This window comes from Melitaea cinxia, chromosome 9, assembly GCF_905220565.1.
Source record: "Melitaea cinxia chromosome 9, ilMelCinx1.1, whole genome shotgun sequence".
In the NCBI taxonomy this organism is placed as follows: domain Eukaryota; kingdom Metazoa; phylum Arthropoda; class Insecta; order Lepidoptera; family Nymphalidae; genus Melitaea; species Melitaea cinxia.
Window position 1 is genome coordinate 15,655,055 of NC_059402.1, and position 14,202 is coordinate 15,669,256.

At 33.8% G+C, this 14,202-nt stretch overlaps 1 protein-coding gene across 1 annotated transcript; it reads left to right on the forward strand.

The window, feature by feature from the left end:
• Window positions 1-6,413: 6,413 nt before the first annotated feature.
• LOC123656436 (protein yellow) lies at window positions 6,414-11,611 on the forward strand. Its single transcript, XM_045592122.1, has 2 exons — window positions 6,414-6,678; window positions 9,537-11,611. The coding sequence occupies exons 1-2, from the start codon at window positions 6,414-6,416 to the stop codon at window positions 10,634-10,636; spliced, it is 1,365 nt and encodes a 454-aa protein (XP_045448078.1). The 3' UTR covers window positions 10,637-11,611.
• The last annotated feature ends 2,591 nt before the right edge of the window (window positions 11,612-14,202 follow it).

Genomic DNA, 14,202 nt, shown 5'->3' on the forward strand with positions numbered 1-14,202 from the left:
CAATCATTATATAGTTCAATAAACCAGTTTTTGTAATAATAAACCTTTATATGTAATGTGATCAGAATAGAATAAAAAGGTATTAAGTCAAGGCGTCTGTATATTATCTAATGACAATTTCAACACAGAAGAAAAAAATACAGAAAAATTAACAATAAAAACTCCTTATTTATTTTACACAAGCTGACCTGGCTTACTTTGTACTGTCTTTTTTTTTTTTGATTCTAGCACATATCTACTTTATCAATTTTCTTTCGTACAAAACTTAGTAACGATCACGAACAATATTTTATTTAATTTTGGTGCAGCTGTTAGACAGTTGTGACCAGGGAAGTACATATCGGCAATTCATTTTTATTTATATATTCACTAGCAGACTCGGCAGACTTTGTCCTGCCCGGAAAACAGCTACTAAATTTAATTGCTTACATACCGATAGCAGTGCCACTTATCGGATCTAATTGAGATAAAAACTACACTATCTCCCAAGTTGGACCAAATTACAGATGCTTACAAAATTTAATAAAAATTGGTTCAGTAAATTCGGAGTTACATAACGATAGCAGCGCCACCTACAGGGTCCAATTAACATAAAAACTGCCCTATCTTCCAAGTTGGACCAAATTACAAATGATTACAAAATTTTATAAAAATTGGTTCAGTAAATTCTGAGTTACATAACGATAGCAGCGCCACCTACAGGATCCAATTGAGATAAAAACTCCCAAGTTGGACCAAATTGCAGATGCTTACAAAATTAAAAAATATAGGGACTAACGAAATTAGCTTCAGGAGTTGAGAAATTGCTACTACACATGTTAGAAAAGATCGTAAGGTCACAACGTATCTGACATAATATGCATACCGAACTTTTAATAGTTATTTCTATTGATTAAAGGTCCTCCAAAACTGGGTCAATCAAGTATGTAATATAGGAAAACATTGTCAGTAGGAAATACCTCATTAAATCTTTAAAGGTAAACCGTCAGTCAAGCAAGTTCAGTCGGATCTAATGAGCCAATGCTGAATTGTTAGTGGATGTTGAGTGAGTGTATTAGTGCTTTTGAGTTTTCACTTATTAGTTTTGTGACAGCAAAAATAGGCGTCTGTTGTTTATAATGCCTATAAATTATTTATTTTAAACATTTTTAACTAGTAAAGTTTAAGTATTATAAAGAACAGCGGAACCAATTAAGTTGCACGCTTTCCTTTCCATAGGACAAAAAGGCCTTGCCCATCTCTCTGGAATATTAAGAGGGTGTTACGAGTATAGCATTTGCAACATTTGATCTTGTTAATGACCGGAAATGACCTTTGATGATAAGGTTAACATGTTGCTACTATTACTTGCTATGAGTCATAAAATTTCAATGTATACAGTTCTAAGAAATTCCATTTGAAAAAACTTTTTTCAACAGTACGATTAGGGTAAAGGATGAGGGTCCATGGAGGAGAAGTCTGGCCTTTTCGCCGAGGCCAGCCGGTCGCTGGAAGGATCCTGTTGCCTGCAGATCCGGGACCCTCCAATTAAAGCGGCTGAAGGCTCCCGCAGGGGTTTGGTCGGTAGTGCACCCCCAAGTGTTGAAGCCGACATACGGTCTAGGACTGCCTACCCGGGCGTTCTGGATATCACCCATAAATGGGTTCCCCTGCGATAACAAAAAAAAAGGATGAGGGTAAAACATTGTCGCGATAAAATTAGAGTGTTTACAATAATTGCAATTCATAAAAACCCTAAATAAAAATTTAATATGGGTATATAATGAATGATTATACGGTAAAGTTATTGCATATTCATGTATTATAGAGACTACCTGATGTCCTAGCAAACAATTAGAAAATAATGTGTTGCCTTATAGTCATCAGAATGTAATCTAAGGTAGATAGATACATTGAATAATAATTACGTTTGATGTTATATATGTATTTATTTTATATTTAAAATTCTGTAATATTCAGTATTATTGTAACAGGATGAAACCCATGAGAAAAGTAAGAAAATATACCAAAAATAAAAGGAAGATAAATTTTCTAATTATTTTTGGTCTCGAAAGTTATCGACCTTGGTCTATAAAGCAAGGTCTTATCGTTAGTGTCATCGTACTTTGTAAAATGTGCAATTAGAACTATATTACATCATAGATTATAAATACTAAACTTCGCCTTTATGCACATGAAGCGTCAATATTATAAAACGCGTTTTTTATCAAAATTAATAAAAATATTTGCTAAATGTCGCTAAGTGTAAAACTCGAGAATAGCTGGACAATTTGGGCAATTTTTTTTTTAATTATTTAACATTGTATTAGGTTCTTACGTATTGAAAAAATTAAAAAAACGAAAAAAAAAAATGGGCAGAAAATTACTTAGTGACGTAAAGTAACTTGATGCATTCTAGTTTTTAATAGTTTTGTTTCACAACCGTTATTGTAACTGCGTTCCATAAACGTTGGTTCGTTCTCCGCGTCAAACACGGAAGTAGTCGGGAGACGCGTGAAGCGTGGGAAAGGATTCAATATATAATGTAATAACTACAAAGTATATAACACCTGTTGGCGAGTAACCGTTGCATTTGCATACATTTTCTTGAGATTTTGATCTTGAAAATACAATGGTATATCTAACTGTTAAAAGAGATTACATTTTAATTTATTCAAGGCCCGTACTTAACGAACTGACTTTTTGAGGTTGGACATAGCAGCAAATGTCTTTCTGACATCTTCAGTAGCACTGGTAGAGTACCTCTAGCTTACAAAATATCACAGCCATGTAATAGTGCATTGATATTTTGAGTATGTTATTTTTAGCTGTTAAATTTATTTAATACTAGCTGATCCCGTAAACGTTGTTTTGCCATATATGTTGCTAACCCCCTTAATCCCCCTTATAACTTAGGGCTATGAAAAATAGATGTTGGCCGATTCTCAGACCTATACCCGATATGCACACAAAATTTCATAAAAATCGGTCCAGCTGTTTTGGAGGAGTACAATAACATTGTGACACAAGAATTTTATATACTCGTATAAGATTTTAAAATTTGGAATATTTTTTTATTTATTAATAGCATGATGTGTCTTACTCACGCTGTATTTCATGCAAGATATTATTAGTAAGTTTGTACTAGAACACAGTTTATATGTTATTTTCAAAAGAGTAACTGCGGAGTTTCTTGCCGATTCTTCTCTGCAGAATTTACATTCCGAATCGGCGATAGCTTTACTTTTACAAAAATAATAATCATTTTTAAAGTTTTAATCTGTAAAATGACGATACGAAAGTGCTTTTGAAGCCTATTTGAATAAAATTGTTTTTGATTTTGATTTTTTGAAAAGAAAATTTTAATCTATAAATTGACGATTCGAAAGTACTTTGAAAGCCTATTTGAATAAATTTATTTTTTATTTTGTATTTATTATTACTAATAAAAGTTTCGTTATTAGCTCAAAATTAGCTCTGGTTATTAGGACTAAGTCAGTTGATTATCATAATAACATATCATTTACTCCACAAGTTATTAGTCGCTAACTCACAGAGCCGTAAGATCGCTTTCGATTTCAACATTTCTCAGAATATCAACGTAATTGATAACTTATTTGCTTCACAAGAATTTCGATCATTGCTTCTAATTAAAATGTATTATATATATATTACGTACATTGCAAAAGAAATTCCATGAATTCAATTTTAACATTTACAACATAAAAATGAATAAGTAAGTACGATTACACCTTAATTATACTATTTTCAAGTTGTTCACTGCGGTTAGTGAGGTAGTCTGGTTCTTAGGAAAGGTCGCAGGTACAGTCGGTAACGAGCTTTCGATGCTTCTGGTATTGAAGGCGTCCGTAAGGACACAAGGACCAGACGCTTATGGGCCATCCTTATAGTATAAAAAAATTAAACATTTCCATCGGCTTACCTTCACAAGGACTAGTTGCTCATAAGCCATCCTTACAGTATAAAAAAAATAAACACCCAAAATCTTTGGAGCCTGGAAACAACACTAATTTGACTAAGCCGTTGACGTAGGTGCCTGGGACCCTGTTTTTTTGTAGTTTAGGATTTTGTGGGCTTATTTTTGTCTTGAGGTTTTATAAGTCATCTAAACCACCGCTCAACAACCGGTCTCGTGTGTGTAGGCAAATAATCAGCGGTTTGCGGGATCATTCCGCTCAAGATGGATAATAATATTTGTGCAAATATTAGTTTCCGGTTTGGATGTCTATCCTTGTGAGTCACCCCACCGTGCCTCGGAGAACTCGTTAAGCTGTCGGTCCCGGTCATCATAATTACGTGATAGCGATCGTTACTCAAAAGGGAATGTATCCGTCAAAGCGCCAATTTTTCTCACGGAGAAAGAGGGCTATGGCCCCCAGTGGGATGTTACTATCGTCGATTAGTGGTCATCTAAAGTACAGGCATTAAGTTAACTACACTAGGAACAGACGAGTGTGCGTGTTTGTGTTAAACATTTTGTTTTTATTTTTTTTTATATAATTGAGGTTAGAGAAAACACCAGCTGACATTCAATTCCTTCACGTATGTTCTTCACCTATCTGTTAACGGAATGATTGTTTAATTACCTAATTGTTTTCTATTTTAATTAATCACGATATGCTAATAGACCAGGTGTTCTATAGTTTATGCAAAATTGCTAGTGTCTTTAATACTTCTGTGTCTTAAACTGATAGTGTCATTAAATGTAAAATTAACTGTTAATATTCGCTAGAACTGTAGAGATGTAAATTACTTAGAGATTGATAGTTACGGCTAAAAAAAAAATCCGAATTAATATTTTATATAGTATATTAGTGGAGATCGCGTCTTGGCAAACGCGGTGTGGGACGTCCTCCGGCCCGTTGGACCGACGATCTACGTAAGATTTCCAGTGTAGGCTGGATGAGGATTGTGGAAAACCAGGATGTCTGGCGCGAACTTGAGGAGGCCTATGTCTAGCAGTGGACTGCAATAGGCTGAACTGACTGACTGACAAGATATTATAGATATAGATTAAAATATATAAGTAGTTAAAATTTAAAGATATTTGATGAAACTGTATTACGAGTATAAGATTTTTTTTGTAATTAAGATATTCTATTAAAAAGTGCAATAGCGTCGGACCGCGTTCTCGCTTTACTAAGCACTGTGACTGTCGATCTTGTAGTTTCAGCCTGAAACATTCAGGTAATAAATCGTCTGTAGGCCAAGCACAATTTCAATGCATGATATATAATAAAAAGCATGGGCATTTTATATACTATGGATATTGAATTTAAATAAAAAAGGTGTAATAATTTACTAACTCAAAAGAAGATCGCAGCTTTATAGAGCTTGAACTTTCTGAGTACAGTGCGTTCAAATTTGGTTCAAAACTCAATCAGTTAAAGGAGCAAAAAAAAAATACCTATAAATCAATTTATTATTCTAAAAAAAATACTATGCTTTTTAATTCACCATTCTAATAATTATTCTAACGCCAGATTGTTACGAAGCGATCCTTGAATTTGTTGCGCAGTGCTCTTAATTGTTTTCTTTTGCTCATTACAAGTCGTTCAATGCGAAACACGATACTATTCAAGGATATTTACAAGAGTTATTTTAGAATTTTGTCCTCTTTTGCAACGAAACAGTCTTCTAATGAAAATACTTTTATTAGCGTTATAAAATAAAGTCGTCCTAAATGTCGTTACAATTTTCGGACAAATTGTTGAAGTGCTTAACAACAAATTCAATTTCCTTTCGTTTATAATATACCAAAGATGTTTATATCAAAATGTGCTAAATGCTTAATACTTCCGTAACCTAAATAATTTCGAATGACCAAATATTGTATTCTTATCAGTTAAATAAAATAGTACAAAGTGAATTTATTATGTGTACGCTTCACAGTCTGTAATATCCCACTGCATAGGCCTCTTTTCCCCACGTAGAAGAAGGATCAGAGCTTAATCCACCACGCTGCTACAATGTGGGTTGGCGGATATATTCCCTACTGTGAGTAACGATCGCAATCAGGTGTACATGATAACAACCGGGACCGAGGGACCGACGGCTTAACGTGCTCTCTGAGGAGACCCACAAGAATTGCACAAACACCCATACCACGGGGAACATCTGTAAGGCTAATTATAAATGGTTGTCATGTGCGGGGTCGAACCCGCAACCGCCAGCGCAACAGCCACAAACCAGTGCTGTGACCCTTGCGCCAACGCTTCGTCTTAATTTTGTGTAAAGAATTTTAATTGAAATAGAAATATCTATTGTTGTAATGACATTTTTTTTTGTATTTTACTTGTCGATAAGTAAAATCGTTTTTTGTTTGAAAACAAATAGCTATTATCTACATCTCAATTAGTATATACACATTTTGTCATTAAAATAACGTTATAATTTCCTTTTTTACAGTTAAAATGGGGGGTATAAAAACCCTCATATTCCTCCAGCTGGTGTACATCAGCACCTGCATGGAACAGCTGGACATTATCTACGAGTGGAAGCAGCTGGACTTTGACTTCCCTACCCCCGAAGCTCGCCAGCAGGCCATTGACAGCGGAGCCTTCATACCAGAGAACAACATGCCGATGGGGTTGGAGATATATGGGGATAAGCTGTTTATCACAGTTCCCAGGTGGAAGAACGGTGTACCCGCCAGCTTGACTTATGTGAACTTAAAAGGTAATATTTCTAATTTTTCTTTTTTATGTGTGTTTACCTGAAGTTTTGCTGAGTGTACCAATTTTAATGATTTTGAGCTGGTGTTTGACTTGACATTTGACCTGAAGCATATTTTTAGACTTGTTAAATACGCATTATTAGGGAATTATTCGTATTAAATTGACTTCGAATGCTTCGATGTCGATGACGTTCTCATTTTGTAAGTAAAACTTCTTTACGCAGGCTTAACTTGGCGAGTAAGCTGGTGAATGCGTGACGAGAGCGTTGCGAAAAGTGTGATCGGGCGAGACGACGGCAATTGAGAGGGAGATATAAGTTAGTCAAGATATGAGAGAGAGTTACGTTTCGTATATTACTGTAGCAGCGAAAGAAGTTTTACTTCAGTCGTGTGGTCTAAAGCACACTGATTTTTTTTATTATTTTGAAATAATTGTAATTGTTATTTAAAATAAATCATTTAAATATTAAATTAAACTATTAAATTAAATTAAATTAAATTAAATTAAATTAAATTTTATAAGGTCCATAAGTCTTGTCCACATTTTTATGTTAACATTTTTAGGTAACTAAATAGATACGCGCGTAGATGTGTGTTTATACATGTCATTCTATGTTGTACATTACATAAGTCACGGAGTTTGAGTGACGTTTATTATTCATACGTCCAATTTCTCTTGTCTCACTACAATCATTACTTCATGTTGCGAAGGAAAGTTCAACTTAGAAATTAATAAAACTGTAGCTGGCGGAAGTCGGCTAAACTACATTAATTTAGTAAGATAAATAAATAAAAACAAATAAAATAAAATAATTTACAAAGTTATTGTTTTATATTTGTCGAAGAAATGTTAAAATATTAAAAAAAAAACTTGCTAGAAATCATCAAAAACGTCTTTCTTTCATTTACTATCAACCCAGCGAAATGGCAGGCAATATGGCATAGTGTATGAGTCAAGCATTGAACGAGCTTGTAGTGACCTGATATTAAATTAAATAGCGCAAATATTTAAATGATTTAATTTAATCGAAGAGGAGCATCTCTCCTCCTTGGGCAAGTGTCCCGGACTCCCCCTAAAACACGAACTGGGCATTTGATTGTAAAGGGCAATCAAAGGGAATATGGATATAATCCCTGTATAAATGTGTGTACATTATATTCTATTTAGTAGGTCAATAAGGTCGACACAATTATATTTAATATTGTTGTCTATCTGTCTGTATGACTGTTCCGGTATCACGTAATATCTAACTGGACAAAATGAGATTGTTTAAAAACGGGATATTTACCTTTTTTTTTTTCAATTTGCCGAGTTCGATATTTCGACATTAAATACGAATGTCTTGTTCCGGAGACTGAGCTTCGCAAAATGAAAAAAAAACATGCTAAATATCCCGTTTTTAAATTATTTTACTAATAAAAATAACCATGTTAAAATAAAATCTTATATAAAATGAGATTGGTTTTCATAGTTGTGACCATGGAGGTCTGATTTGATTTTTGCTCAAGTCATTAACATCTTTTTACACAGTCTAGAAACGCAATTAATACCTAATGTTATTATTTTGCGTGTCTGTCTATATTATTGTTTCTGTAGCAAGCAAAACTCGATAATAAAGTCTTGTTACTTATGTACCAAATAAACTACATATATCAAAAACCGATAAAACTGGCCCCTAAATTTCGAAAAAAAGTTAACATTGCATTAAATTGCTATTATAAGTTTATTATTATAAATCTCTTTCCCTCCTTGCAATGTTAGTATTATACAGAGCTTGTTAGAGAAATTCCAAAAGGAGTAGAAACTTCGAAATCTTTAACCGGTCTGGATGCCTTCGTAATGACTGCAGCTCCGAAAATAAAAAAAGACGCGAATATTGGGTCACCCTCAAACTTTTTTACAAAATCAAGTTTAGCTGATTTTGGTAACTTAGCAAATCTTTATGGTATAACTAGCTATGCCCGCGACTTCGTCCGCGTGGAATTTAACAAAAAAGTTATTGTTCAGTTCGCCGAGTTATAAAATAAATAAATTTATAAAAAAAGTAGACTAAGTTACTCCTTGCTACATCAGGTATCTGCTAGTAAATGTCCCGTCAAAATCGGTCGGTCCGTCTCAGACATTAGCCGAAACAAACAGACAGATAGACAAACAGACACAAAAATTGTAAAAATTGTTATTTTGGTATATGTACCGTATATAATCCATATGCATTTAGTATAAAGCGGTTATTTTAATATTACAAATAGACACTCTAATTTTATTTATTTGTATAGATTAGGGATGTACCAAGTTTCATTGTAGGAGTAACAAATATCCAACTAAACTTTCGCATTTATAATTTTAATACGATAGGAGTAAAATAAAAATCTTTTAAAACTGTTTTTTAGCTCAATTATATGACCTGAAATTATTTACTCAACTTTAAAATAACTCCTAATATGTGTGGCTATGAAATAATTTTGACGGTAATATGTGCGTTCAAACGGTATTATGGAAAGCCAAGCCAATACAGTTTAAATTCCGCAGTTTGCATTCTTCGGGATAATTGTCCATACCTGCAGGCTCCGTGCAGTTTGAAGTCACATATAAAAATAAACTCTATTTCTTAAAAGTACGGTTCAGATTTGTTTGGTAAAATAGGTATTTACCGTTTAGTTACGTTTCCGTTTTGTCCGTTCAAATATGCCGTCTGGTTGAGAAAAGTTTATCATTGCACGACAGTTATCGAAAATATGATTTTAAATGGGTCCCGAGAATTCAAAATCGTATTTGAGGAATTGTTTAGTAACAGTACAAAACTTAAAAGTCCTATTAAAATGAAAAGTTATTAATTTTCAACAAAAAAATTTTTTTCAGATAATTCAACAAAATCACCAAAACTGAAACCGTACCCGAGCTGGGCGGCGCACTCGATAGGATCAGACGGGAAACCAGATATTGTATCACCATTTCGAATCCGGGCCGACCGCTGCGATCGTCTTTGGGTTCTGGACAATGGCAAGATTGGCAACCTCGAAGCTAACACCACAAAGTTCCTACCATCCATCATTATATTCGACTTAAAAACAGACACAGTACTCAGAATATACGTCTTCCCAGAAGATCAGGTGAAAGAAGAATCTGGCTTCGCAAATATTGCTGTCGAAGATATGGACTGTGATAAGACGTACGCTTACGCCGGCGATGTTGGTAAACCAGGCATAGTTGTCTACTCGTGGGAAAAAAACGAATCGTGGAGGATAACACACCATTATTTTCACCCAGATCCACTTGCCTGTGACTTCAGCGTCAAAGGACATAACTTCAGTTGGACGGACGCTATTTTCGGACTTGGTATATCAGCACCCAATGCGGACAATTATAGCACTCTGTACTTCCACCCAATGGCGAGTTACAACGAATTCGCGGTATCAACTGAATATTTAAGGAACCAGTCAGTCGCAGACGCTAACTTCAATGCTTTCAAAACATTAGGGAGCAGAGGACCAAACGCCCAATCTAGCGCATCGTTCGTTGACCCAAAAACTGGAGTGCTTTTCTATTCTCTCGTCAACTTAAATGCTGTGGCTTGCTGGAGAACAACTAATAAGGAATATGGAATCAAGAATCAAGGAAGAATATATATGGACGATGAGAAAATGATTTATCCTACGGACATTAAAGTGGATTATGATGAAAATCTTTGGGTGCTATCAAATAGAATGCCCATCTGGATGTACAGTAAACTGAACCCAGAAGAAGTGAATTTTAGAGTTTTTTCAGCACCCGTTCTCAGTGCCATCAGTCATACCGCATGTGATGTTACACCTAGATCGGACATTTTGACCAAATATGTTAATAAATTGAAGAATGTTACCAGTAAAATTGCTGCGAAAATAAATCCTAATTCTGGAGCATCGAGCTTGCAGGTTCCTCTCTTTGTTTTGATAAGTTCAATCATACTGTTCTCATTTTAACACATACCTAATGTAAGTTGGGTGAGATTTAATTTGTGTGACTTTTTAGAAATTTCTAATTTATAAGATAAATCAAGAAATAAATGGTCTTTAGTGTGTTGTTATAAAACAATTACAATTATTTATTGGTATTTTAATAACGTGCAAAAAACTGCCGCCCTTAAGACCAAAAACCATTTAACTCCAAAAGTATTTTTAACAAAATAGCTAATAACGCTATCAAGCAAATTTTCTAAAACCCTAATCTCAACGGTTGTATTTATTATTTGATATTTTACCGCAGTTTAAAAGGCATTTTAGCGCACATCAAGTTAAAGAACTGGTAGTTTGTTTTTACTTTTCGCTTTTTTGTGACGAAATAAAAAACAACCTCTTAGATGTTCATATTTCTTCATTCTTATTTTAGATAAAAAATCCTAACTACGGTTAGATGTATGTTTAATAATATTTTAGTTGATGGTCGGCAGAAAAGGGACCAAAATCTTTTTTAACATTCCATAATCTATATTAATGTCGTAATTACTGTATCTATGAAGTAAAAATGACTACAAATATTGGAAGTTTATTTTCAAACTTAGTCGAATTCATTTTTATACATTTGGACAAAAAAATTTTGGATTTTAATTTTATATTAGATTGGGGTTGAAAGGAATAAATTAAGTTCCAATTCTCAGTATAAGCATCTAGAATATTTTGTTTAAAAATTAAATTTTAGATATTTGAAAATAACCTTCTGATATGTCGCATAGTTTATGTTTTGACTTTATAAGGTGCTAATTATAAAAATAATGAAAATTTCGCGTACAAAATAGTACCAGGTTACCCTTTATTTATTGTGATTGTACAGATCTTATGTGTTAAGTTAAAATGTACTTACTTGACTTTCAAGTGATACAAACTACAAAGTGACTTAGATTTTAAGTGTCATAAATTTTTTTGTAAATAATTTTATAAATAGATTAAATGCTTAAAGCTATACTTTTGTGTTTGTATGTATCAACTTAAAAGATTGAAAGATGAAATAAAAATAAATAATTCATTCATTAATCATAATACGAATTTATTAAAAAAATAAACATCCAGGATTCAATTCCTCTATATTCTCGTCTTCCGTTTAAAATTTTGGCGCGAAAATGTTGGAAGCAAAAAGTGTACAGAGTATAATGTGCTTTTTTATAACTAAAAAAACTGAGAATTACAATTTCCGATAATTCTTCTGACACACGTGACTTGAGCAAGAACAACGCGACATGCGTAACCGTAAGTATTACTATACTCTGTGGCGTAACCGCTAACTTATTGTTATGCGACATGTGTAGATAGTTATATACCAAATAGCGTCATCTAGTATATCAATGGGGTCTGAACTTTCTCATGCCGCTAGTATGATAGGTGAGTATTTAGTTATCTAGTTTCCTGCTAGATGGCAGTGAACAATAGTTTTACATCATATTTACAGCTAACTTTAAAAATAATAATAAGGTAACGTACACAAAAATATAGTCGAATTGAGAACCTTAAAAAAACCTTATAAAGAGTTTTGATGCGGCTTTCTATATATATATATATATATATATATATATATATATATATATATATATATATATATATATATATATATACATCCAGATACATTTTTGGCGTCAAGCACAAACTGCGTTATTACGACGTCCCTCAGTTATGCTTACATTTTATATGTTTTTTCTGCGAATGTTGCTTATTTTTTTCATTTTAAATTCCGTGGGTTATATCAATTTCTTTAAATTTCTTTTTTGAGAATATTCTGCTTATAGTTGTGCCCAACCATTTATGAACCCCTTTCATGATACTTATGTTATTGCTTCCTCCATATATCCATATAGCCTCACTTAATGCACCGATTATTTAGCGTCCTATATAAGTAATGATGAAATGAGTGAGAAGTAAGCTGAAATGCGACGTTGCCAGTTTTCTAGTAGGTGTGATCATCTATCGTTAACTTAAGAAATAATTCTATTACGCTCGTTGAAATTTTAACATGTAACGGTCATAGGAACACCTCCAATTTTTCATCTTATAATAGCTCTCTTAATGAGTTGCAACATATATTATATTTAGGCTTTTAACATTTTAATTATTGACGACGTAGCACATCATCAGAATAATAATATAATAAATAATTATTTATCGTTGTGTCCATTTGTTATAAGTATTCTTTGCCGGTTCGCAGGTTATGTCCACTTTCCTGCGAACCGTCAAAGAATAATAATAAATAATGTTCCCTTATCCTGCCACGGATACTTTCTGTACATTGAAGATATTTAAAAAAAGTGATACGGTCTATGAATACAGGTTACTGAATCGAACATTTTTTTTATATGTTTGTATGTGTCGTTGTGTCTTCATCACGCCAAAACAGCTAAACGGATTTCAAGTAATTTTAGAACATGGGTAACTGGGCATCCAAGAATACGAGGATATTATTTTTTCTTCTTCGCTGACGAATCTTATAGGTTAATTAAGTTTTATAGCCACAAATAGTTGTGCTGCCTGCTTTTACAAACAACATATTATTATCATTTTCAATATAAAAATGTCTCACGGCTAAAATATTTTTATACAGACTAAATAGTCTAACTACTTAACTCTATTTCACTAGAATGATTTACCTAAGTCGTCGTCTGGCAAATTTAAACGTCGTCAAACAATATTTACTTATAAAATATAAAGTATATCTTTTAAGTAGGTTTCTAATTTTTTTTAAGTGGATAACAATAGTTTATTAAACATTATACATATTTACAATTCAGAACTTAAGAACTAAATATTTACAGATAGTTTTGGTATAAATCATGTCCGCGTGGAATCGTGTCAAGAATGCTGACAGCATTTTCTCGTTGAATCGCTATGCCGATTCTCTGGGCAAAAAAATGCACCAGCCCTCTTGTCACCAGTTAGGCAATAAGGCGAAGAGTTATCTCATTTAAAAAAAAATTAGCACTGCTACTCCAAGGTCCAAGTGTTTCGACTGCAAATGGCACAAAGATGTAATTTGAAATTAATGACGAATACTTGTGCCGTTTAGTCGTTTCAGCTTTTTCCGCTGTGGCTCCCGCTTTTAAGGCTGTTTCCCTGACACGAGAAGGAGCAAGTGTGTCAACGCAGGTTGCGTCCCACAAAAGCGCCCGTCCCCTTTCCCAGGGAACCAACGTCAATCCATCAGGTCTCTTGCCATCATTGCGACTAATTCCAGTAGGCTCGATAAGAGCAGGAACGTCGATGGTGGCAAGAGCTTTTTTATGGTATCGTTTAGGGAACCGTGGTGGGAAAACCTACCTGAACTCTTGTTACAGGAAAGGCCGTGTAGTCCGAAAGAATCGACCTCTTTTCCGCACGGAAATCTGTGTTCAAAGCACAGTGGAGCTCCCAACCGGAGACCGAGAGCAATTCTAAAACTTTCATTGTCTAAAAGTGTCCCAAAGTTTTTTGACGGCATTGCTTGTAGCCTGGATTGGGTCAAAAGCCAGAACAGCTGCAAAAAAACTTCGTATCCTTAATAACAGTATGCGTCAAACTAACGTCCGTAT